The 26,987-nt window shown below is 37.7% G+C and overlaps 1 protein-coding gene across 1 annotated transcript in view; it reads right to left on the reverse strand.

The window, feature by feature from the left end:
• The window catches only part of MCF2L2 (MCF.2 cell line derived transforming sequence-like 2), a 277,293-nt gene that overhangs the window by 148,185 nt on the left and 102,121 nt on the right, over window positions 1–26,987 (reverse strand). The window contains 2 exon segments of the mRNA XM_074301954.1: window positions 5,088–5,176; window positions 24,432–24,535. Coding sequence (XP_074158055.1) covers window positions 5,088–5,176; window positions 24,432–24,535 — 193 coding nt within the window.

Raw genomic sequence — 26,987 nt, forward strand, 5'->3', positions numbered from 1 at the left:
GACTGCAACACTCTGGCATAATGTATACAAATAAAAATGTTATCTTTCATTTGAAAAAATATACTGAATATTTCCATCCCAGCATACCCAGTGCATAGTACCTAGGGAGATATAATTAAGATATAATCTCATGAAGTTTACAATATCCTAGGAGACATGATATGTAAATATGCAATAACAAAATTATCAAAATCAGAAAAGAATGAGAGGTACAAAGTGAGATCCAAGAAGATAAAGGTTATTTTCAGAAAAGATGACAGGAAAGGCTTATCTGAAATAGAGAGGAAGTAGTACCTTGGGTAATGGATTTCAAAATGCAAAGATAGTGGGAAGGAGGGAAGAGTCCTAGGTTTAGAGAAAATACTCAACTGGAGTGAAGTGTAGTAATTCAGTCCAGCTGAATCAAGTGAAAGGTAGCACTATAGAATAAGGCTAAAAACAAAGTTGAAAGGTATAGGGCCTTGAGTGTCAGATTTTTTTTTGTCCTGAGTCCTCTCTATATTTTCTTGAGCTCTCATGGGTCATCATGATTCATGCAGATGACTACATCTTTTATGTTCAGCCCTAATCTCTTCTGAGCTCAAGTTCTGGGTCATCAACTGTCTACCAGATGTTTAATTTTTTTTTTAAATTTTCATTTCCAAATTTTCTCTCCCTCTACCCCTTCCATTGAGAAGGCAAGAAATATGATGCCTATTATACATATGAAGTCTTCCAAAACCTTTTCACATAATGTGAAAAATAAAAGCAAGAAAAATAAAAATGAAAAAAGTATGTTTTTACTTAGCATTCAGTGTCCTTCAGTTTTCTGTCTGGAGGTAAATGGCGTTTTTCATCATGATTCCTTTGAATTGTTGTGGATTATTGTTTTGATCAGTTACCTAAGTCAGTTGATTATCATGATATTGCTGTGGTTCTGCTCACTTCACATTTCATCAGATCTGAAACCAGCCCTTTCCTCATTTCTTACCTAGAGTCACAATCATATAGTATAACTTTCAGCCAATTCCCCAGTTTAAAGAACTGCTATAGTTATTTTGGTATTTCCTTTTTCTTTGGCCTATCAGTTGATAGATTGATATAGTAGTTTCTTAAGTTCATAGATTTATAAACAGACTTGGAACTGAAAAAATTTAGCTATCACCTAATCTTACCTCTTCATTTACAAAAGAAAAAGGCCCACGGAAAGAGCTCACTCCCGAACTAAGAGGCTGAGATTCAAGTCTACTCGAGAATTTTTAGTATCCAAGTACCCTCTTTTCACTATACCATGATACTGTTTCACTACAATATTTGTAGGACAAATATTTCCATTTTGTTGCAATTAGATTAGTAGTCAGCAGTTCTGACTCTCACTTCCCTCGAATTAATCTCTTTTGTATACAATTGCCAGGCTAACTTCCCATTTTAGCAGTTTCCAATTTGCTACTCATTATTTAAAAGCCCTTTAATGATATCCTTATTTTCCTTCACAACAAATCTAACTTTCTCTGTCTGGGTTTAGGTGCCCCTGTAATTTGACCCATCCTACCTATCAGACTCTTATTTTCTTCTTTTTTTCCAGTTTGCTCCATTGCTCAAATTAGGCTGATTCCCCAGGAGCCAGTGAGCAGATTAAGGCCCCTCTATAGTTGATTCATTTTCCTGGAACCTCCGCCCTTTATCCTTCACCTTTGCTCCCTTGGAGTTGGAAGAACCAACTCCAATTCTATCTCCTCCATACAAACTTTGCTGAGGACTCCAGTTCTCTTTGACTTTTCCTCTCTGAATTCCTAAACTGTGCAATTAAAGCTTGATTGCCCATTATCATGAATTATTCTTAAACTCTCTCTCCAACTAAAGCTTGAGCTCTTTGAGTGATTCTATTGGGTCCTAAACTTTTATATCCCATGAAGTCCTATAGTCCTCTAAGGTACTTAAGAAATCCCTTTGGGTGTTACAGAAAGACTAGCTTGGGTTAACCATCAGGGAAGAAACTGCATCAAAATACAGAACTCTTCATCTAATAGAATTTGCTATAAGGTAGCTTTATCTGTACCAATTTATTATGTTTTTACATTTCTATTTAATAGAAATATCGTACCTATCAATATAGAGCCCAATTTTATTAGCTTTACTTCAGAACTGATTTATAACTTTCTTGTTTTAATCTTTATGTCTTCAGAATTCTGATAAAATAAGATTAAGCGACTTTTTAAAATGACCCAAACTAAGAATGGGACAAGAGTTTTTATTATCTTTCAGCCAATTAATCAATAAACATTTATTAACTGTCTATTTTGTGTCAGGCACTGTGTGAAGCAGTATAAATGCAAAGAAAGGCAAAAGACAGTTTCTACTCTTGAGAAGCTCATGGTCTAATGGGGAAGACAACACATAAACTTTGTGAAAACAAGATATGTCCAGGGGAAATTGGAGACAATCAACACAGGGAAGGCACTAGAATTAAGGGGGATCCTTAAAGCTTCTAGAAGGCAGTGAGATTTTATTTGGGACTTTAAAGGAAGTCAGGGAGGTCAGTAGGCAGAACTCAAGAGGAAATTGGAACAGCAAGGTTAAAGATAATCCAAGATCACCTGGTTATGGAGTATCAGAGATGGGTCTGGGGGCCTAGTTACTTGCTGAATATGAGTTTGGCAAGGACACTCAAAGTTCCTTTATTTTCCAAAGTAAATACTATAATTCTTCCTTTCAACAACCCCATTAAAATTTAAGTGACTTTGTTAAAAATTGTCCTTGTGCCTCTTTCCATTGTACAATCCTGCATCTTTGCTGAGACAGAGACCTGAGAATTGGACCCATGATTTCACTGGTAGAATTGGCTACTATCCACCAGTGCAGGCTGGCATTTCTTTTTTAGCTTACTCGACTTAAAAAAGTTGATTCTTTACTTTATTATCTTATAGAAAACTGTCCACTTATGTGTCTTGGAAATTTAAAAAAAAATTAAAACATTGTCTGAAGAAAATGATGGAAAAGATTTTTAACAAATTTTATCTGTCAGTTATAATACTAGACATGACAATAAGTATGACCATCTCAGCCTATCAGAGATCTATCTGCATGTAGTCTTTGAATCCACAAAGAGCTATTAAATGTAAATAAAACTCTAATGTGGCTATAAAAATAAAAGTAAATAGGAAGTCTGGAAAGACCTATATGAACTGATATAAAGCGAAGTAAGCAGAACCAGAATAGCAATATTATATGCTGATCAATGGTGAATAACTTAGCTACTCTCAGCGATACCATCCGAAGGACTAATAATGAAACATTCTATCCAATGTCAGAGAAAGAACTGATGGAGTCTGAATACAAATGGAAACATACTTTTAAAACTTTATTATTTCTTTTGCAACATGGCTAACATGGAAATATGTGTTATATGATTGCACAGTCAAGAATCAAAATTCTTGTCTTCTTAAGGAGGGGAAAGGAATTTGAACTCAAAATTTTTAAAAGTTTAAAACTGTTTTTACATGTCAATGAGAAATAATTGTAATGATATTTTTAACATGGTGAATTATTTTTAATAATACATTGATACAAAAATTAATTTTAAAAAAGCCAATGTGCTATATAAGTCATGAAATAACATTATGAAAATTTGAATTGGGAAAATTAGAACAAAAATAGTTTTCAAGGAATTGAAATGTAAGATAAGAGTCAAGGGCACCAGGCTACCCCTATATGGTTTGAATGTACAAGGCTTACATGAACTACATTTAGGGACACTGAATATTGTAGATGCATGGCCACTGGCAACTCTCTTATTCCCTTTGATTTTTCAGAGATAATTCATTGATTTAGTAATTATATATAATTCAAAGGTCTTTCTCTATGGAAAAAAAGATGTGCAAAAAAAAAGTCTCATTCTGTCTTGTCTTTCATCTGTTTTTGCTGTTAACATTCTAAACAGTGGTCCTATCTCTGATATTCCTCTTCCAATTTTAGCTCTTTGTTTCTTTTAAAAAGAGGTTGTTGTTGTCTTAGAGTTATTCTTAGCATTAGCCTTCCCTTTACAAAACTTTTTTCTTTTACTTTTTTAATAATAGATTTGTAATAGCTTTTTATTTTCAAAATAGATGCAAAGATAGTTTTCAACATTCAGCCTGCAAAACCTTGTTCCAAATTTTTCTCCCTCCCTTCTTCCCCAGTCCCTTCTCCTAGACAGCAAGTAATCCAATATAGGTTAAACATGTGCAATTCTTCTAAACATATTTCTACATCTAATGATTTTTTAAAAGTCTGTCAATTGGAGAATGACAGACCAAACTGTGTTACATAAATGAAGTATTACTGTGCTATAAGGAATTAGGAATATGAAGACGCATGAAACTGATGTTAAGTAAGGTAAGCAACTCAGAAAAACACTTTCTACAATTATAACAATGTAAATGGAAAGGAAAAAATGAAACTGACCATTGTGTACATAATTACACAAAATAACTAGGCCTTAGTTCCAAGAAAGCCATGGGAAAATATACCTCCTTCCCTTTTTTTTTTTTTTTTTTCAGAGTAGGGGATTATGGGGAATCATTATATATATCATAAGAAATGGCTGATTAGTTTTGCTAAACCTATTTTTTTCCATTTTGAAAAATTTTCACAAAGTATAAACATATGTTTATGTGAACATGCATATGCATTTGACCAATGTTTTGTTCTTCATACATGCTTCCTAAATAACTGCCATATCTAGGGAATTGTACATGGACCAAGATGCCATCCAACTTGTATATTGTTAAATTAAAATTTCAGAGCTGGGGGAATAACCCACAAATAATTTAAACCTGTAATTTAAATAGGAACTATTTTGAATTCTGGATTCATTGACTTCTTGAATTAAAATGTCTGATATTAAAATGGTAGTTTTGTTTTTGGTTTTTTTTTGTGTGTGTGTATGTGTATTTGTGTGTATAAGAATACTTTGATCATAACAAATGCTTCCTAAATACAATGCACTCTTGTAGTTGTATTCCTGTTAAGTGTCTGGAGAGAAAGATGAACTATAATGAATTCCCTTCCATCTTTCAATTGCCCCTACCCAGCCCTCCTGCTTCTTCCCAGGAATCCTTTAGGCTTACCTCCTCCTGGTGGAGAGGTTTTCTTCACTTTCACTCATCACCAATATTCTGCTGGACCCACCTTGACTGGCTTCATGCATCACTTCGATCTAAGTTGAAAAAAATGTTGGTGAGATATTGTGTTCCTTAATTGAAATTTTTATAAAATAAAAAAAAAGTATCCTGAGTTTTTGACTTGTCATCATTTATGATCACATTATATCCTGTTTTACATTTCAGCCTCCATTTTTTTCTTTCTTGGTTTGCTCTTTCCTACTTTGTGGGGCTGGTGAATTTCAGAAACATGAACAAGTGATTTTTCTAAACCTATTACTCCAGAATTCCTTAAAGTATTGAAGGTAAGCATAAGAATAAGCTCTCTTTACTTTATAGACGACGCACTTTTAAATTTTGTTTTTATTCTTCATCGTTCCAGGAGACAAATGAAAATAAATCAAAGCAACATAGAGATTCTGAAACCTTTCCATTCATTAAATAATATAAATTAATGATATTTTCTACTTGTTAAGCTACTAGTCCTCTGGTAAAATTTCATTTTGCTGAAATTAAGTATCATATCGTTTCTCTCATGGAATTAAAATTTGACAACTTCTTTGAAAATAATGACGGCTCACCCTAAAGATGGGACCATAAGAAAGGGCTTATACTTCTGTAATAAGTATGCAGCAGGTATTAATGATAAAGGGTCAATATTTCAGTTCATTTTTCAAATTATAGATCCATTACAAAAAGCAATGCCCATATTTTGTACAAGCTCTAGCATCTCCATACCTGTCCCCTAAATTTGTCACCAGTACCATTGAGAATGGGCTTCTTTCATTCCTATGAACAATGAAAATGTGTAACTCAAACTAGGATTGAAAAGATACTTGTATACCAAATAACTGGTCATAGTACAGGCTCCTGCCTTTTAAAAACTCAAAGCCAAATCACAATTATTAATCTCTTAAAACATTTGGTTCTCTAAAGATAGAAGTTCTCAACCTGAGATCCATTAATTTTATATATGTGTGTGTATGTATGTATATATTATATCTGTCTTTTGATGTAATTAACTTTCATTGGTGTCCTATATATTTCATTTTCTGCATTTAAAAGAATGATTATAAGAAGGGCTCCATAGGCTTTACCAGACCCCTGCCAACAGAGTCCAGAACAGAGAGGAGTTTAAGAACCCTTACTCTGAGAGGTAAAATCTTACTAAAAAAAATTGAAAGAAGTGTTTTCTTTTTCTAATCTAGTAATATTGAAATAAAGATTTTTTGGTACATGTTTTAATTCTCATTTGAAAAGTCAATTAAAGATATGGAGATATGCAGAGATATGCAGAAAAGGGGGGCATGTGATACAATTATGTAACAAAACTGACACAACAGATAGTCCAAGTGATTCCACAGATTCCAGGGCTCCACTACATCAGCGTATCTGCTGTATCCAGGAGATTTATGGGAACTTTCGAGAAGGCTTGGTGCCAGATGACAATGCTTGGAAAGGCTGCAATTTGCATGGGTGGAGGGAGTGCCCCCACCAAGGAAATCAGATATGTTTTTGTTGCATGTCAAACACAGTCTGTATTTGAAAGTGTCTGAAACTTTTTTCTTATAATTACTGTGAACTAATTTTGTAATCTTATTACTTTATTGTGGGGTACTGAGCTGCTAAAGATATGTAAATAACCACAAATCCTTGTACACTGGGGATTCTTAACTTTTTCATCAATTTCTTGAGTAACCTGGTGAAACCTGTGGACCGCTTCTCAAAATAAAGTTTTTAAATGTGAGAAATAAAATACATAACATGTATTTTTAAATTTTTTTATTTAAAAGGAATCAAAGGCCCATCTTGGTAGTATGAACTTTTTAGTAGTTTTGCTCTATCACAGCAAGACTGTTGCCCTTGAAGAACTAAAGATGAGCACCCAGAAACAATAATGGAAAGGTATGAGAATGGTGTGAGCAGAATACGACATATACCTATCAAGGATCCAGCAAAACATAGCAAAAAATGTCACAAGAAAAGATGAAGAAGTCCTTTGGCAAGAGTAGAAGATATCAGGGGGACATCCTGAGGTTCCCTGGAAATCTTCAAGGGGCTGAGGAAAAGCAGGGAAGCCCTCTCACATGGCAGGGTGTGGGGGGCCCCTGAGGCAGCCCTTGCGGAAGAAGTCAGCTGAGAGTCATTCAGCATGGGAGACTGGGAAGGGTTGTGGTCTGCTGATCTGCGGAGAATTTCCAGTTATCTGAGGCTTTGCATCATACCCTGTCATTACCACAGAAGTGAGATGCCCATCCTGTGAAGTGATGCTTTTTGTTGCCATGGGCACCCAAGGCAAGTGATGCTTTTTGTTGCCATGAGCACCCAATGCAAGTGATGCTTTCTGTTGCCATGGGCATCCAATGGAAATGATGCTTTTTGTTGCCAAGGGGACCCACTGGAATCAACCCCTCCAAGTCTTTTATTGGTCTATTTGAGAAGAACCTGGGAGTTATCCTGTAATTAGCTGCAAAACCTTTATTCCTTCTGGCTTCATTGATAGCAAGGTTTCAATACAGATATGCTGATAACAATACATGTATTATCTGGTTTGATATAACATGATTCCCTTCCTTTGAAAATATGTTAATTCATTGCTCAGCAGACTAAGATCACATGAGAACTAATGTGATTCATGTTGGCTGTCACTGGGATAGTCCAAGAACTTAATCATTTTTAGGGGTATTACTTCCCTGCCTCATCCCCGCTCCCTACTTTGCCCATCTTCCCTGGATGCTGTGGATGGAAATAGAGTTACACTGCAGTGAAGATGGGGCTTTTTTAGCTTTTTTCCCAATTCTATTCATGGTTTGCCATGGACAAAAGGCTCATTTTTCTTAGTAGCTAGTCTTCTAGAGAGATAAGCACCTTTATTCTTGGCTCACCAGGTGCTGGGACACAGCTTGCCATCAGGCCCACATCAGATGCCTCCTGACTTTCCTGGGATCTTCCAGAACCTCCCTCTGGTCTGCTAGCAGAACCTCCCAAAATTCATCCTGGGCCCCATTGATCCCCAATCACTGGATGATTTGATCCAATCAAATCCAAGTTTAACAAATATCGAGGCAGCTCCCATGCTAATTACTCACCCGATACATTTATTAAATACCTACTATGTGCCATATTATATGCTACTCCCCAATCTCATCTTCTTTTTTCCTAGGCTAAATATCCCCCACTTGTTTCAGTTGATTTGACATGAATTTGAAACTTTTGACCACTCTGGCTATTCTCTCGATGCCATTCAGCTCTTTCAGTCCTTCCCATTAAATTCCCACTATGGTCTGGGTCAAAAGGGGCAGATGGCAAAGCTGTAAGGTGTCTTCCTGTCCAGAGAGGACCAGGACATCACCGGCGATGAATGAACTTGTGTATGACTTGGATTTAAGTGTCAGAGTTGCACAAAGTCCCCAGCTCCCTTTCTCTTCCTGAGTCACCAAAGTCCAGGGACCTGAGAAAAGTGAAGGTAACTAGAGATGGCCTAGGAGGCAGCAGGTGTCCTTGCCATCTCTGATGTCTGATCAAGCTCTAAGCTCTCTGCAGCTCCTGCTTCAGCCAACTTTGTGGCGGTGTATGTGTAAAATGACTGTGTGTGGGGGGCAGACTTCAGGGGCTTTGAATGCCAAGCGCAGGGTTTTGTATTTGATCCTAGAGTCTATGGGGAGTTGCTGGAGTTTATTGAGAAGAGGGATGACATGGCTAAACCTGTGCTTTAGAAAGGGTGGGTAATGGACTGAGGTACAGAATGACAAGGCAAGCAGACCAGCCATGGGGATTTTGCATGGTCTTAGAGTAATTAGGACCTGCACCAGGTGCTGACAGAGGCAAAAATTAACATATTGTACCATGTGCCACACCAAAAAATTCTTAAATCCCTCAAGTATCAGTCTGTGAACTAAATGTGAAAAGTCAAGCTGAGGGAGAAAGAATGAATACCAGATCAGATACTTTTCATATCTCTGCATAAGGGGGATTAATTATTAGCCAAACAATAGAATCAATAACAAAAAGATAAAGCAGGTAATCACAATGACTTAAAATTAAAAAGTTTTGGGGGAAACAAAATTAATACAATTATGCTAAAGAGAAAAATAGTTGAATTTGGGGGAATAAATGGGTGAGGGAGTCCAATATCAAGTATCTTTACTCAGGTGCTGATAACGAAATTCTAGAGGGAGCAAATGAATATGTAAGACCAAAATGGGGTCCAAGCCTAAGGATAATCTATTTTTTAAGTGCCTTATAAAAGGCTGCTCCAAGTCACTATCACCAAGAGAAAGGCAAATCAGGACCACTTTGAGGTTGCTCTTCACAAGCAGCAAATTATTGAAGATGAGAGATCAAAGACAGATGGGTGTATGAATGTTGCAGGGTTCTGGAAAGGGAGCCATGGTTTTTAGAATTCATAGGGTAAGGAGGCAGAAGTTGTCACTGGCCCTGATAAAGGTGTCTCCCACTCAAAAGCAGATGGATGTCTAAGCTAGTGATGAGTGGGTGGGCTGGCTTGAGTGGAAATTGGAGAAATTGGAGAGAGCATACTGTGTGGTCACTTTCTATGGTGTTTTGGGATATACTGGGTACCCCCTGTCGGCTTCTTGTCTCAGGATGTCCTAAGTACTTAGAATCAGAGTTTCTGGATAGCTACACATCAGGGAACCCCTCCTGAGTCCCACAACATTGTCTTGGCTGTGTCTGCACTCAAGGAACCTAAAAGCCAAGGATGAATTCTCTAGGGTCCTGGGCTCCAAGAGCAGAGTCCACTTGGCCATTGGCTATTGTGCCAGTCAGAAATTCCTCATGCTCTTCCCAAAGTGGCTCCTCAGCCTGTTTCTCACATTCAGTCTGGATCTTGCCAACTGATCTGGCCCAAGGTCAAGACCCTCCAAGGTGCCTCATGAGGAGTTCAGAGACTGGGCCCAAGCAGCATGGAGGCTGCCCAAGGGAGACTCTAAGATTTCCTTTATAGGAAGTATTTTTTCCAATGGACAGAGTGCTTTCTGTCATTAACTAGTCCTGAGAGCCTGACAAGTCACTTAATATCTCTAGGCTGCAAATTTCCTCATCTATAAAATGGGAATAATAATACCTGTTGCCCTACCTTGTGGTGTTGTTGTGAGGTTATAGAGACAAAATGTAAGAAAAGCCCCTTGTGAACTTCAAAATGTTATTTAAAGATCATTCTTACTCTCATCACCATAGAGATCTATTCTGTATATTTTATCTCAAAATCTAAGGACATGAAAATAACACCTGATTGAGGAAGGACTGGGATGAAGAAGAAAGGACCTGGGAGCCTGATTCTCATCTCAGCTCTATAGCTGGTTTGATCTCTGAGTCAAGAAGATCATACTGCTCAAAGCCTTTGTTTCTCAGATGAAGAAATTAAGTTCCTTTCAGCTTTAAATCTATGATTCTGGGATCATAAATGTATGTGATCTGCTAATAATTTGTATTGTCATTCTCCTTATCTTCAGATCCAAATTCTCTATTTAATTTCAGTAGGGAACCTCAGAAGTTCAGGGTAAGACCAGGGGGGACTAAAAAGAGAACATTGTAAGTTCACAGCTTCAACTTTTGCCCCTACTATTTAAATGCCATAAATATCAAGCGTGTCTTTAAATACCCCAACACTAAATTGTGGACTTCTTCATGAATGAGAGCCAACAGCATGACTGAACATGGTAGTGGAGGGATCCTGGCGCAATTTTGTAGGGCAGTGGGGGTCAAGAGGCAAGAGGAGAAAGATCAAGTGAAGGTCCCTCTCTTCCCTAAGGGGGAGGGATGGCTGTGATTTCTCTGTGTTTTCTGAGTTTTTATTGCTACTGTTGTTTGTCACTGATTCTCCAGGATATCAGGGAGGTGACGCTGTGACATTCAAGTGAATTGGATTTAAGTGAAGGAGGGCTGGGCAAGGTCACCTGCCTTACTTTTCCTTCTGGGTCTAATTTTGAAAGACTGAAGCAGAAAGATCTTTTCAAGAATGGAGCACAAAGCAAGATAACTGTATAAATATGTATACATATATTGGATTTAATATATTTTTTAAAACATATTTAACTTGTATTGGATTACCTGCCATCTAGGGGAAACGGTAGGGGGAAGAAGGGGAAAATTTTAAAGAGAAGGTTTTGTAAGGGTCAATGTTGAAAAACTACCCATGAATATGTTTTGTAAATAAAAAGCTTTAATAAAATAAAAAAGGGGGAAAAAAAAGAATGGAACACAAATATTTGACAAAGACCAAGCGACCCAGAAACAAAGTAGTCAAAGTATTTTCTTAGATATTTTAGAAATTTTATTATTTAATTGAGTGACATGCATTAAAAACAATAGTAACAAATGGGGCTTTTTTCATTTTTGTTAAACTATTCTCTGTGATACGCTCCATTTCTGAAGGCACGTAGAATCAAAACAAGTGGTAAGAATCACAGTAAGGTCTAAGGTGTTTAAAAAAAAAAAAAACCAGACAAAAAAAACTGGTTTCTTTGCTACTCCTTGCACAAGACACACCACTTCCTGACTTTGGACATTTTCACTGCTTGTCCCCTAGGTCTGGAATCCTCTCCCTTCTCAATTCCATGTCTAGGCTTTCTTGAAGTCCCAACTTCCACTTTCTACAAAAAGGCTTTCCCAACCTCCGTAAGACTAATGCTTCTTTTTTTTTCCCTATTGATGATTTTCAATATATCCTGTAGATTGCTTATCTCTAGCTTTCTCTCCCATTAGCCTTGAGCTCATTTGAAAATAAGGACAGTTTTTCTTTTGCCTCCTCAGCACTTAGTGGAGTGCCTGCCTCATAGTGGGTTAATGCTAAATGTCTAACTGAGGAGGCAAAGGAAGACCAAAATAGTTTCTGACCTCAGGAACACTCTATTGGGGAAGGTAACATGCAAACGACTATATATATCAGAGACCTGATAAATGGCAGAGAAAGGCACAAGTATTAAGGGAAATCAGGAAATGCTTCTTGCAGAAGGTGGCAATTTAACTGGGACTTGAAGGAAGCAGGATATGAGAAAGGAAAGTATTCCAGGATTAGGGGACAGCCAGTCAAAGAATGGAATATATGGGGTGGGGAGATAGATGGTAGGGACAGGAGGGAGAGGGACCGGAGGCATAAACTTGTACTGGGGCGAAGAAGCTGAACAAGATTGTGGTCTCTCGCCAACCAAGACAGGCTCCAGAATGACAATTCAAGTGGAAGCATTGGCTGTTTTTGACAAACTATTTTTCCTACTTTATTTTTTGTTATTAGTTGTTGTCCTTCATTCTAGAAGAGGACCAAAATGACATCTCTATGTTAGACTCGAGTTAAGTGTTATAAGGGATAGTTCTCGGAAAGGAAGAGGGGACATGGGATATGTTGGGAAGTGGAGTGATCTATAAACAAAAATAATAAATCAGCCTTTATTTATTTAGTCATTATTATATTTTTGTTTTGTTTTGCTGAGGTCAATAAATCAACTTTTAAATAGACTAAAGAGAAAAATCTAATATGTTTTATTTTGGGGGGAGGGGGAAGAGTTTCTTTGCCACCTTTCTAAATCTTCTGATGGTTTGGAATTCAATTTCAATTCAATAAACATTTATTAAGCACCTACCACCTGCCAGGTACTGTGTTAAGTACTAAGGATACAAAATATGTATGTATTATATTATAATTAATATAATACTACACACACACACACACACACACACGCAAACTAAGGATAAGAGAAAATACTGGAAGCTGAGCAATGGAGTGTCTTGTTCATGGAACAACCAGGGGTCAGTGTCACTGGTTCCAAGTGTGTGTGTCGGGGAGTCAGGTTTAAGGTGACTGAAAAAGCAGAAGGGGCTAGGTTGTGAAGAGCTTCGAATGCGAAACAGAGTATTTTGTATTTGTTCCTGGAGGTAACCAAACAGCTGTGGTGGAAGGGCTGACAGGATCAGATGCAGGCTTTAGGAAAATCTTGTGGATTTGATTGGAGTGGGAAGAGAAATGATCTAAATATTTGAACAGGTAAATAGCCTTAGCCCAGAAATATGGCTCACACCATCAGATATATAATAGCAGACTTCTGGAAATGCCCTCCAATCTTCATAAAGGGGGGAAAACTAAAACTGGATAATCTGGCTTCTTTTTTAATGGGCTCATCTCCAAGCAAGTGTCCAGATTCTATGATGAGTCCTGTTTTCTGACTATAACTAGTGCCTTGAAGAGCACTTTTCTGGAATGGGCATGTGACCTCTGACCAAGGCCCCTCTAGATCCAACCACCAGGAGAGATTAGTTTTGGGTGAGTTCAGCAAAAGGGACCGGATATCAGGTTTTTAAGAGTCATAAAGCCTTAGAGTTAGAGCTGGACTGATCTTGGAAAGTGTTATGAATCCTTGTTTTAGAGCAGAGGAAATTGAAGGCTAGACAAATGGTGAAGGGTCTTGCCCAAGTAAGGAGCAGAGATTTGAATCTAGAGACTTTGACTCAAAATCCTGTCATTATAGATGTGGAGTAATAGATAGGGAGAAAGAGGGAAGGGGAGAGAGAGAAGGACAGGAAGAGAGAGAGAGAAAGAGAGAGACAGAGAGACAGAGAGAGAGAGAGAGAGAGAGAGAGAGAGAGAGAGAGAGAGAGAGAGAGAGAGAGAGAGAGAGAAACTGAGTATAAATTGCCAAGAGTTTGGGAACAGGGGGAAGTGCTAAGATCATTGTGAGAGGGAATTCCTTACATAGATTAAATCACAAACCTAGAATCCTCCTCCCTCCCCCAGCCAACTCTTAAATCAATTTATCTTGGCCTAAGGAATCCCAGCATTTGGTCTGCTGAATAAGGATCCTATTGGTTATCCAAGAAGCATTTTGCTATAATAGAAAGACCATCCTATTTGAGGAACCCTCAGCTTCCAGTCCTTACTTGTTAGTTGTGTGATCTTGGGCAAGACACTTTATCTCAGTTTCCTCACTTGTCAGAGAAACACTGGAGCCACTGAGTCCACCCTGTTCATGTTATTGATGAGAAAACTAAGGAACATCTAAATGACTTGGCCAATGTCACATAGGCAAATGGAGCAAGGAAGGATTTGAATCCATGTCTTCTGACTCCTGAATCAGTTTTCTTTCCTCTCTATCAAGGGTTTTCTTTCCATCATGAAAGGTTCCGTGATCTTGGCCAATTAGAACCATGAAAGGATTGGGAGGGTTCTGATGATCTGTATTTCTGATGTGTTTGAGTTTCCCCACCTTGGGATAATGAGAAAGGCAGCCTGGTTGAAATGATGTTCTTAAGACATTTATCACTAAATTCTGGAATCCCTGAATTGGAAAGGAATTCATTAATCATCAAGCTGCACCCATGATCTTTCAAAGACTCCCTACCACTTAATCTGATGGTTTCATTTTGTTAAAATTTAGGCTTCAGGAATGTAATAAACAGAATAACTCAGGTCTTCGCCACAGTCATGATCCCTCCAGCGCAGTCTCCTGCCTCTGAGAGGGGAACTCAGATAGATATATTGAGTTGTGTTGAAGAGTCCAATGTCCAATACTCAATAAAAAGGGTACTGAACATCATTCTGCATATCAATTAGGAAGCACTTATTAACTTACTATTATTATTATCTCATGACGATCATACATTTTGGAAACTTTTTCCAGCTCCTAGAGTGGTCAGTTCCCAAAATGGTTCACTAATACCTGATGAACTACCTCATCACCAACCTTCCTAGATCACTTTGCTAGATTCCTCCTTCCAAATTGGCATCAAATCATTAATGAACCATTCCTTTTCCTTTTTTCTTTCTACCTCCCCACTCTCTTTCATTCTACTTTGAGAAGCTTCTGTTTGTTATGTGTACCAGTAGTTCATGCAAATAAAGACTAATGAATGAATGTGAGGACAAAGGTTACTGACTCATGGGCCTTCCCAGTATTCTTGATCAATACTGGAACAGTGACTATGAAAATTCAATTACATTCAATGTAGTTTATATTTATAACTAATTAATGCCCTACTCTGTGTGTGTGTGTGTGTGTGTGTGTGTGTGTGTGTGTGCTGGATTATAGAGATAAAAATACAAAAAAAGTCTCAGCTAGAGCTTAGCTTCTAAAACTGTGATTCACAACCCCATATAGAGTATTGTAACTAACTTGGGGGGTTGTGAAATTATGCTGTATTATCAGTAAATGTTTGATTTGTATGCCTATTTTACATACCAATATACTCAGGGTCATGTAAAAAATTCTCAGGTGAAAAGGAATCACAAGTGGAAAAAGTTGAAGAAGCTCCATTATAGAATCAGGAGGAGCTGAATTCAAATGTGGCTTCAGACTTCCTAGCTGTGTGACCTCAGGTATGTCACTTAATCTCAATGATCTCCAAAAAAAGAATCTTACATTCTATTTATGAGCAAGAAGATGGAGAGTTTAGCAGTGGAAAATTATACAGTGCTTATGAATGGGGTGCTTCAGAAAAAAGTCAGAATTTGAAACAGCTCCTTAAGAAGTAGCAAAAGAACATGATACACATGGTCTGGTTGCTCTATTAGGCAACAATAATAGGAGTCAATAATCTTTGCCCTTACATTCATCAGTTAATCTATATTTGCAGGGACTGCTGGCATACATAACAAACAGAAGCTTCTCAGAATAGAATGAAGGAGAGTGGGGAGATAGAAAAAAAGGGGAAATGGTTTGTTAATGATTTGGTGCCAGTTTAAATTTAATTTTTAAAAATTAATTTAAATTAATTTAATTTAAAAAATTGTGTTTCAATATAATTGATTTCCTTGGTAGTTCTACGTGTTTTATTGGGATCAGTTGGGGCAACACTGGCAGAGGAGTGCTCCACACAATATGGCCACATCAAAGAAGGTGCTCTATGAACAAAGAATTGCAGTTGCCCAAAAGAAAAGCAAATTTAGAGACATCTCCATCCCCAATGTTCATGCTGCTGATAATCTGCCTCAATGATTAATTTAGCAAGATTCAGACTACAACAAAACACTTTTCATGTGTTTACTAATAAAGTATTCATTTTAGAAGCATAAGAAATGAAGAACTTCATATCTAACTTATTAGACTACTTTGAGATTATAAAATCAAAGATGCCTAATCTACTCCATTTAGAGAGTCATCAAAAAATTAGCACAGATCAGTGATAAGACCTTGGTCTAGGGGGCAGCTAGGTGGAGCAGTGGATAGAGCACCAGCCTTGAATTCAGGAGGACTCGAGTTCAAATCTGATCTCAGACACTTAACACTTCCTAGCTGTGTGACCCTGGGCAAGTCACTTAACCCCAGCCTCAGGGGGGGAAAAAAAGATTTTGGTCTAGGTTTGCTAAATTTAGCACTGACAAAATGGTAACCATACCAGTGGGACCAGAGACTTGCACCCTAATCTCCATAATCCCTGGGGGAGAAAAAGCATCTGTATGGGGTATTCTGATGCCAAAGAGAAGTAAAATTCCTATTTGCTTACCACATGGATCTTTTTTTAGGTTCCACCAGGACTGTGTGAGTTATTGTTCATCCTAGGACTTTTTAAGAGATATTAAAAATATTTCAGATAATTTTAGAAGACTTCAATACACAGTAAATATAAGAAAATTTTAATGAATTTTGCTTGTTTCATTCTGATTCTAATTAATTATTAAAAGAAAATTCATGTTTAAAATAAACAAAGAAGACTTCAATACATACATAAATGAATTTCAGAGTGATTTCTCCAAGGCAGGGGAAAAATGGTTTTGAAATCTAATTGTGAATTCTAAGGATTATATTCCTAGACAGACAGCACACTTCCTATCTTGGACAAGAGGGAAATTATTGTGAGATCTAAGCCATAGGTAGATTTCTTGCTGGTGCAGAAGTTTTAGAAGGAGACAGCAGCAGAAGAGTTATTATTATTATTGGCAGCAACATAATGCTGGATAATTTTAATAGAAACTAATAATGGGATGGGGTGGGGTGGATGCAATGACAACTTTTCCCTGATCCCTTCCCATCCGCTAAAAGAATTCTGATGGAACTGAATGTTCTGGACTTTCCTTTGAGAACCATGGAAAATCTTCCAGAAGGTTTAACTCACCCAACTCCCCACTGCCTGTTGCTGGAGGGTGCTTTATTATATGGTCTTCTCAATTTCTTAAAACTATTTCCAGATTTTCTTTCAGGTAGAAATGATGGTCAGTGATAATTATTATGTGATACACACCTGTATGTTAATTATGTACTTGAGGGAGAGATTAGTTGGGAATTCACACAATTCAACTAGAATGAATGTACTTGGTTCAAAATAATTAAAGTCATTCTCACTTGGGGGTTCTGAGTTCTAATTGTAAGAATCTCTTAAGGTTCTTGATGCTTATTGCAAATAGATGTTCCTAAATAGCAGCTGAACCATGAGAATCAGGACCATTGTAGCCCTGGGATTAAGGAATCAGAATATAAGAATCAAAACCCTTGTAGTCCTGGGATTAAGGCATCAGAACCCTAAGAATCAGGATCAGTGTAGTCCTGGGATTAAAGAATCAGAACCATTGTCCTCAGGGATAAGGATTCATTGCTGAACTTCAATCAGGGGTTTGGGTTGGATTAAGAGAGTTCCATGCCTCTCAGGCTATCAGAAGGCAGGAAGGAGAAAGGTTTGATCTGGAGAGAATCTCCCCTTCCACAGGTCCATGGTGGGAGAGAATAGGATTAACCTCTAGTTGGTATGCAGTAAAGTTAAATTGCAAACAGTGGCTAACTCGGCTCAAATGCCAGAGAGAGAGGGAGGCAAGACAGAAAAACTATTAGGGAAGAATCCAAAATGAGATTTGGGTTTAGTTGATTCTCTAGGGTTCTCTAAGTATACCATCATATCATCTTCAAAGAATAATTCGGTTTCTTCCTTATCTACTCTAATTCCTTTAATCTTCTTTTTTTCCCCTCTTATTGCCAAAGCTAGCATTTCTAATATAATATTGAATAATAATGGTGAAAGTGGGCAACCTTGTTTTACCCTTGATCTTATTGGGAATGGTTCCAGTTTATCCCCATTGCATACGCTGCTTGTTGATGGTTTTAAATAGATGCTACTGATTATTTTAAGGAAAAGTCCATTTATTCTTTTACTCTCTAGTGGTGTTGGATTTTATCAAATTTTTTTCTTCATCTATTGAGATAATCATATGGTTTTTGTTAATTTGGTTATTGATAAAGTCAATTATGCCAATAGTTTTCCTAATATTAAACCAGCCCTGCATTCCTGGTATAAATCCTACTTGGTCATGGTGTATTATCCTGGGATGATTTTCTGTAATCTCTTTGCTAATATTTTATTTAAGATTTTTGCATCAATATTCATTAGGGAGATTGGTCTATAATTTTTGTTCTCTGTTGTCATCCTACCTGGTTTAAGTATCAGTACCATGTATCATAAAAGGAATTTGGTAGAATTCCTTCATTCCCTATTTTTTCAAATAGTTTATATAGTATTGGAGTTAATTGTTCTTTAAATGTTTGGTAGAATTCATATGTAAATCCATCTGGTCCTGGGGATTTTTTCTTAGGGAGTTGATTAATAGCTTGTTCTATTTCTTTTTCTATAATGGGATTATTTAAGTAATTCATTTCCTCTTCTGTTAATCTGGGCAACCTATGTTTTTGTAGGTTTTTCTCCATTTCACTTAGGTTATCAAATTTATTGGCATAAATTTGGGTAAAATAACTCCTAATTATTATTCTAATTTCCTCTTCATTAGTGTAAAGTTTTCCCTTTTCATTTTTTGAGACTAACAATTTCACTTTCTTCTTTCCTTTTTCTAATCAAATTAACTAAAAGTTTATCTATTTTATTTTTTTTATAAACAAACTCTTAGTTTTATTTATTAATTCAATATTTTTTTGCTTTCAATTTTATTAATCTCTTCTTCTATTTTTAGAATTTCAAGTTTGATATTTGATTGGGGATTTTTAATTTATTCTTTTTCTAGCTTTTTTAGTTGCAATCCCAATTCATTGATCTTCTCTTTCTCTATTTTATGCAAGTAAGCATCCAAAGATATAAAATTTCCCCTTCTTATCACTTTGGCCACAACCCACAAATTTTGGCATGTTGCCTCATTATTGTCACTGTCTTGGATGAAATTATTGATTGTGTCTATGATTTGCTGTTTCACCCATTCATTTTTTAGGATGAGATTGTTTAGTTTCCAGTTACTTTTTGGTCTATTTTCCCCTGGACTTTTACTGAATGTAATTTTTATTGCATTGTGATCTGAAAAAAAAAAATGCATTTGCTATCTCTGCCTTTCTGCATTTGATTCTGAGGTCTTTATGTCCTAATATATGGTCAGTTTTTGTATAGGTTCCATGAACTGCTGAGATAAAAGTGTACTCCTTTCAGTTTCCATTCAATTTTCTCCAAAGAATCATACCTAGCTTTTTTTTTTTTTAACATTTTGTTTATCTCTTTAACTTTTTATGTATTTTGTAGTTTGATTTATCTAGTTCTGAGAGACTAAGATTGAGATCTCCCACTATTATAGTTTTACTATTTTTTCTTGCAGCTCTTTTAAGAAGTTTGCGTTTAAACAGGATGATTTCAGAAAGGCCTGGAGAGACTTACATGAACTGATGTTGAGTGAAATGAGTAGGACCAGGAGATTGTTGTATACTTCAACAACACTACTATATGATGATTGATTCTGATGGATGTGGCTCTCTTCAACAATGAGATGAACCAATCAATTCCAATAGAGCAGTAATGAATTGAAGCAGCTACACCCAGAGAAAGAACTCTGGGAAATGACTATGAACCACTACATAGAATTCCCAATCCCTCTATTTTTGTCCGCCTGCATTTTTTATTTCCTTCACAGGCATTAATTGTACAGTGTTTCAAAGTCCTCTTCTTTTTATACAGCAAAATAACTATTTGGACATGTATACATATATTGTATTTAATTTATACTTTAGCGTATTTAACATGTATTGGTCAACCTGCCATCTGGGAAGGGGGGAGGAGGGGAAAAATTAGAACAAAAGGTTTGGCAATTGTCAATGTTGTAAAACTAACCATGCATATCTCTGGTAAATAAAAACTATTTAAAAAAAAAAAGAAGTTTGGGTTTAAGGAGTAAAATCACCTTGTCCAATAGTCCAATAATTTGAAGGTTTATGTGCATGTCGGTGGAGACAGGGGAAGAGTTCATGAAGGGCAGAAACATAGTTAATGAATGGAAGGCAGGCTTAGAAAATCCCATTCTGGCTTTACTATTTAATATCTATGTGGTTCTGAGCAACTCAGGCCACCTTTCTAGGATTGTTTCTTCACTTGTTTTATTGCCTGGACTCTATGATATCAAAAGTCTTTTCTGGTTCTAAGTCCTACAGTCCAAGGGGTGAGAGATCCACCTCCTTTTACTCCTCTCTCCCCTCCAGCCCTGCTCTCTAGCCTTTATCTGCCACAAATGGTTTCCATTGGCCATCCTGGAGAGTTTAAGCAAATCCTGGATGGGGGAGGAGGAGAGAAGACCTTTCTTAGATGATTTCTCCTGACATTTCTGCCTCCTCTTCTCAGCCAGTCCCTGTGGGTGGTCTCTTGTCTTTGGAGACAGTACAACCTCCTGGCAAGTTTTGACAATTTTAGTTCTCTGGAATTCCATGAAAATGAATAAGGAAGAAGTATTTAAGAAAAACAAAACAAAACAAAAAAAAAACCTGGTCTTGAATTAACCCTCCAGCCCAGAATGTGATCACGGAGTATAAAACTCCTCCACAATGTCCTTGTGAGTATGGCACCTCAGTCAAGGAGGGAATGGCAATTAGCTGAGCAAACATTAGCCACGAACCTGGGGACACTAGCCCTGACCAAGTCCCTTTGGTCAGTTGTTCTAAGGGCAGCCAAACCCTTTGAGTGCCTTTCCCACATGTGTGTCTTACTATGTACCTCCCTGCCAATCTGGTCTAAGTTTATATCCACTTTTTACAAGGACTTGAATTAGCTGTAAAAATGTAGCTAGACCCACTATACCTAGTATTTCCTTTACAGGAGGGGAATAGTATGGGGGGGGTTGTCAATGTACTGTTCCTATACCCACAATACTTTATGTTTGCATTATGGGCTATGAGGATGGGCTTGGGGCTAATCAATGACAAATTTTCCTATATTCAGATGGCTTTTAACAAAGATCTGGGTTAAAGATATTTGGAATTTGACTAACATTTTAGTTTTAATTGGAATCTTCAAAATTCCCCTGCTCTGCTGAGAAGAAGCATTTTCTGGGCTGCTGGCCAAATGGGCAGTAGGGGCTAAGCCGGACTGAAAAAGTGGACACAAAGGTCATTCTTGCTCTGTGTCTCTGAGCATCACCCTCACGGTCCACTTAAATCTCCCCAGGCTTCTATTCTTCACCTCTTGGACCATGGAAATAATAATGAGTGTTTATTTGCTCTAGCTCTGGGAGACAGGCTATGGCTGCAAGCAAACAGCAGGGGAAAAACAAAACAAAACAAAAGAAAGAAACCCCACACATTACAGAAAGCTGTCTTTAATATTGCATAGTCTTGAGGTGAGCATTTATTTATAGGAATATATTTGAAAACAGAAACAAATATGAGAATGAGACTCTTCTTCTGTCTACCATAGAGTCTTTCGATGGAAAATATTCACTCTTAAAAGAAAAAAATCAAAGGTGGAGGGGGTGGGGTATAGGGTACTAGGGATAGGAGTAGGTCCTTAAGTGCTAGAAGTTGGGTAAAGAGAAAAATGAACCAAAAGGGAACATCATAGCACAAAACTTCAGTCTAAAACAACATTCAAGCAATGGGAGAGGAAAGGAAGGAAAGAAAGTTCTAGGGGGTTTGGGGCTCAAGGATTCCTGCCCAGTTCTAAGCCTTAGCCACCAAGGTGATTTAGGGTGAAGCCTTTTTTTTCCTGTGCCATTAGTTCCCTAATCTGTAAAATGGGAATGAATAATAAAGACATGTTTCTGGGAACTGTCTGACAACAAATCCTCAGAGGCTCTGTCTGGAAGAGAAAGACTTTGTAATATTGGCCATTTGCTTTCCATAAAATGAATTAAAATAGCAATATTCATGGATGGATAGTTTCCAAGAGAATTCACTGTCATTCCAAATCTTTCACAGTAATTCTAGAATCAATAATTGGCCCTGAGGAAGTGCTTTCTCTGTTTGTTGATTGACCGATGGATTCATTACTTTCCTATAGAGACCTCTGAGAGCTTAAATGTCAGTCTTTGGGAGCATTCTTGTACAGAATGCAGGTCATGGACTGTATCCCTTCTGATTTTACAGATGGGGAAAGTGAGGCACAGAAACAGGTAGTGACTTACCCTAGATCACACAGAAAGTCAGTGACAAATGCATGAGCCTTCAGGGACAGGGGACCTGGGCATCTGGTCTGCCCTCCAGAACATGCATTCTCCCAGAAGCACAAAAGAACAAACGGAGATTTTGAAGGTGAGTGTTGAAAGTTATGAATCTAAATAAATACTTAATATCACTTTTTTTAAAAAACCCACAAAGATTGTGTGGTGATCAACTATGATCAATTTAGTTCTTCCTAGCAATATAGTGATTCAAGATAATTCTAAAAGACTTTGTATGTAAAATGTCATCTGTATCCAAAGAAAGAACTATGAAGACTGAATGTCTCCATTCTATTTTGATTTTTTTTTTATTTCTTGTTATCTCTTGGTTTTTCCTTTTTGTTTTAATTTTTCTTTCCCAACATGACTCATATGGGAATGTTAAAAAAAATAAACAGAACCTTTCACTTTGCATTAAAAAAAACAGATATGAAAGACATACGTAGAAAATCTTCATATAAAATTTTAGATGAAAAAATGAGTTGCCTTTGGCAATGGCTAGATCAAGATGATCACAGATTTAAGAGCTAGTTGGGAACTTAGAGATCCATTGTCTAGTCATTCTCTCTCCATGTGGAGCCCAGAGAAGGGAAGTGATTTACCCATCCTCTCACAACTGAAAAAAGCAGAGGGTTGGAACCCAAACCTTCTAAACCCAAATCTAGCGTTCTTTCTTTTGCACCATTCTCTTTCTTCAGTGGTGGTCTGATGGTGTGGTTAATAATGGCTTCTTTCAGATGTGAGGTCAGGAAAGGGACATGCTCAGTCATCAAAGAACGGGAATGGAACTAAGGGCTCCCACAACAACCTGGGATGGGGCAAGAATGTTGAATGCTCTCTGTGCCCTATCCAGGGCTGCCCCTGGATGCAGAAGAGAGAGATGTCTTAGAAAGCTGTCTACCTGCTTTACTAGAGTAACTGTTGATTTTATATGACACTTTAAAGTCTGCAAAAGACTTTGTGGACCTTGAACCTCACAACAGAGTAGGTACTCTGGATATTCTCGTTTCAATTTTACAGATGAGGAAATTGAGGAAAACTCAGAGAAACCGAGTGACTCACCCCTAGTCACTCTACTAATTTTAAGGTGAAATTGGAACTTGCTGACTCTAGCACTCTACCCATTATTACATGCTGCTTGGGTGACATGGTCCTAAAACATAAAACAAGCATTCGTTCAGAGAGCACTTAGCTACTTAGTGACATGATTATGTCTTCTGGGTGTTTCTCAGCTCCAAAAACCTTTGGCAATGAGTCTCAGGACACATTCATGATCCGGCACAACTAATATTTGCAGCAAAGAGTTAGTTCTTGTTTATGAAAAGGGAAAAGGGGAGGTGATGTGCTGTGGGAAGCTTGGGGCCCCTTTGGAGAAGTGGAGGAGTTACCATCATGGTAGAGATGAATAATTCAAGCTTAAACAGGCTGAGTAAGGGAGGGATGATACAACAGAAGCCCCATTAAATTAAACATTGAGTCTGATTACAGAAGAGGCAAAAGGGAAACGGAACAAGGAGAAATGACCGTTCTTAGTGGGGATATGATAGTGGAGGTGTTCACAACCAAATCTTTTTGTAAAACAGAGAAATGACAAGTTGGCAGCTGTGTGATTTCATAAAGTGTCAGAGTGATTGATCTTAGAGCTCATCCAGTACAATCTCTTTATTTTACAGAGGGATTGAGTGATTTGCCCAATGTGGCACAGTTGGGACTAGAACTAAAGTCTACTGATTTCCCAGTCAGAACATTTCTCATTGCACTGCCTTAAATCTGTGGCAGGATCCCATTGCTTTTTACAACAACAAAACAAAATCTCGAGGTATGTATTCGCTGGCTGAATACAGAGCCCACAATGGGTGAGGATGATGACAGCTAGAAGCTGTTTTGTCACCAGTTTTGGATGGATGGATGGTCTTCTTTCCACCAAAGTTTGTGTTTCAGAAACAAAAAGGTGGTCTTACCTTAATCCCACCTTTGGGTTTCTTGATGCTTTTCTTTTTCAACAACTCTGCTTCATTGACTGTCTTGGGAGGACAAGGAACTTCAGATATCCTCCTACTGGGAGCTGAGAAAACAAAGAAAAACCTAGATTAATTTGGCATAAATATGGCATAATGGCAACAACAGGGCTAATGACTTTATCTGCTTTCTTGAAGTACTGAACTAGCCTCCTGGTTGGTCTTTGCATATATAGCCTGTCCTTTTCCAATCCATTCATCTATAGTTAATAAATTGATATTTAAAAAATATGGGTCCAACTGGGAACAGCTAATTGTCATGGTGGATAGAGTACTGGCTCTGCAGTCAGGAGAACCCGAGTTCAAATCTGACCTCAGACACTTAAAACTTCCTAGTTGTGTGATCCTGGACAAGTCACTTGACCCCAGTTGCCTCATCCCACCCCCCCAAAAAATATCAATCCAACCATTATCACTTTCCTATTCTAGAAGCTTCAGAGATTCTCTCCTTATCACCCAATTATCTTCTTTATTGCTTATTAATCTTAAAAATAAAACAGCAAAATCCTCTAAGCCCTTCCATCTCTTCAACCTATCCTCCTTTACCCATCCTTCCAGTCTTAGGTAAACCACCAAAATCCAGTGCCTCCACTTTCTCTTCTTTCACTCACTTTTAAACCCTGGAAGTGTCTGACCCCAGCTCTATATGAAACCTCTCTTCAAAGGTACTGCCAAATTGAATGGCTTTTTCTCAGTCCTTCTAGACTTCTGTTCAACATTTGACACTGTTGACTGGCCCTTCCTTGGGGATCCTGGCCCCTCCTTGGGGATCCCCTCTCCTCTCTGGGTTATTATGACACAGCTCCCTTGGTTCTCCTCCCATCTCTCCACTTGTTCCTTTTCCAGACTTTTTGGCTGGTTCTTCATCCACATTACCACTTAATTATGGTCATAGCCCAAGACCCTCTCTTGTGCCCTTGGCTATCCTCTCTATAAGAATTCTCTCACTCTCATTGGTTCTCACAGGTTGCATTATTATCTCCCAATTCTCTTTTTCTATAAAATTCTAATTGTAGTCCCTTTTCTTCTATTTGGCCTAGAAATTGCTCTACTCTACATAGATATATGACTCCCAAGCTTTCATCTTAGTCTTTTTCCTGAGATCCATTTCAATATCTCCAAAAGCTCACTAGATACTTCCAACTTTACATATATAATCAACCGGTTCAAAGCTGAACTCATTTTCTTTCTCCCCTAAATCCTCCCATATTCTGAACACCCTCATATCTCTCAAGTGCCTTACTATCCTTCTAGTTATCCACGTTTCCAATCTGGCAAATGCCAGGTATTGTTATTAGTAACTAGAACAATCATTAAAAACTTCAGAATTATTTTAAAATTGTGAACAAAAAGGAATGCCACATTTGTCTCAATTGTAGGAAGGCACAAATTGAAGAAATTGTTAAATACCAAAGTGTGTCTGGATTATCTCCAAGTTTAAATAGAATTTGCTCAACAAAAGCAATTATCTCTGAAATAAAAAGAAATAATAGGGAAAATATTTGTAGCAGTGGATGGAAGTTTCAAAGACACAAATTCAGGCTTGACGTCAGGAAATTTTCTCCACAATTAGAAATGGGCTGCCTTGGAAGTCAATGGGAAATCAGAAAGCCAGCTTCCTTCAGAGCTCACTCAGGCACAAGGTCCCTTCCTGCTCCCTCTGGATCTTAGTTTTCCTTTTATTGAAATAACTTTGCATTAAATTGTGTTCACTCATCTGCTTGTATATTATATCATCTTCCATAAGATAGAAACTCATCAAGGAGTAGAAAGCTTTTACCTTTGTCTCTGTATCCTTAGCCTACATATTACAGAGGAAGCTTAATAAGTGATTGTTAATTTGATTTTAAGATTTCCAATGAGAAGGAATCCACGGGGACCTCAGAAGAAGCTCATGATATTCTGTAATGGTTCTGATAGTTCAATTTTTCAATATACCAAGCCTGAATTTGCCCCTTTGTATCGTCCACTTTCACTGAACTGAGTTCTTCCCTCTGTATTTAAATAGAAAAAAAAAAACCAAAAAACAACCCAATTCTTCTTCCACATAACATTTCCTCAAAAATTCAAATAACTTCTCATGTCTCTCCCAGCTCTCCCTTCTTCAGGCTAACCACCCTCAATTTCTCCACCACCCTCATCATCCTTTCTGGACACCCTTCATCTTATCAAGGACCTTCCTAGAATGAGGTGACCAGGGCTGAACATAGGACTCCAGGTGTGGTTCATTGAGCAGAGGACCAGGTCACCTCTGGGTTCGTAGAAGCTGTCTATGGCTCAGAGTAGCCTCAGACCACATAAACATAGGTCCATGACAATGAATGCCAGACCTGGAACCCAGTAGAAATTCTACCTGGGTTGGATGAGTCAATGCTGAATTTTAGAAGAAACTTTACCATGTGGGGGCTAGAATGAAGCTCTCTGATCATTGATAGCAGCAATGTAAACATGACACCGGTTGCTGCTCTTAGAAAGGCAGACGCTGGCAGGCTAATGAAA

The sequence above is a fragment of the Sminthopsis crassicaudata genome, chromosome 3 (assembly GCF_048593235.1).
Source record: "Sminthopsis crassicaudata isolate SCR6 chromosome 3, ASM4859323v1, whole genome shotgun sequence".
Taxonomy (NCBI): Eukaryota; Metazoa; Chordata; class Mammalia; order Dasyuromorphia; family Dasyuridae; genus Sminthopsis; species Sminthopsis crassicaudata.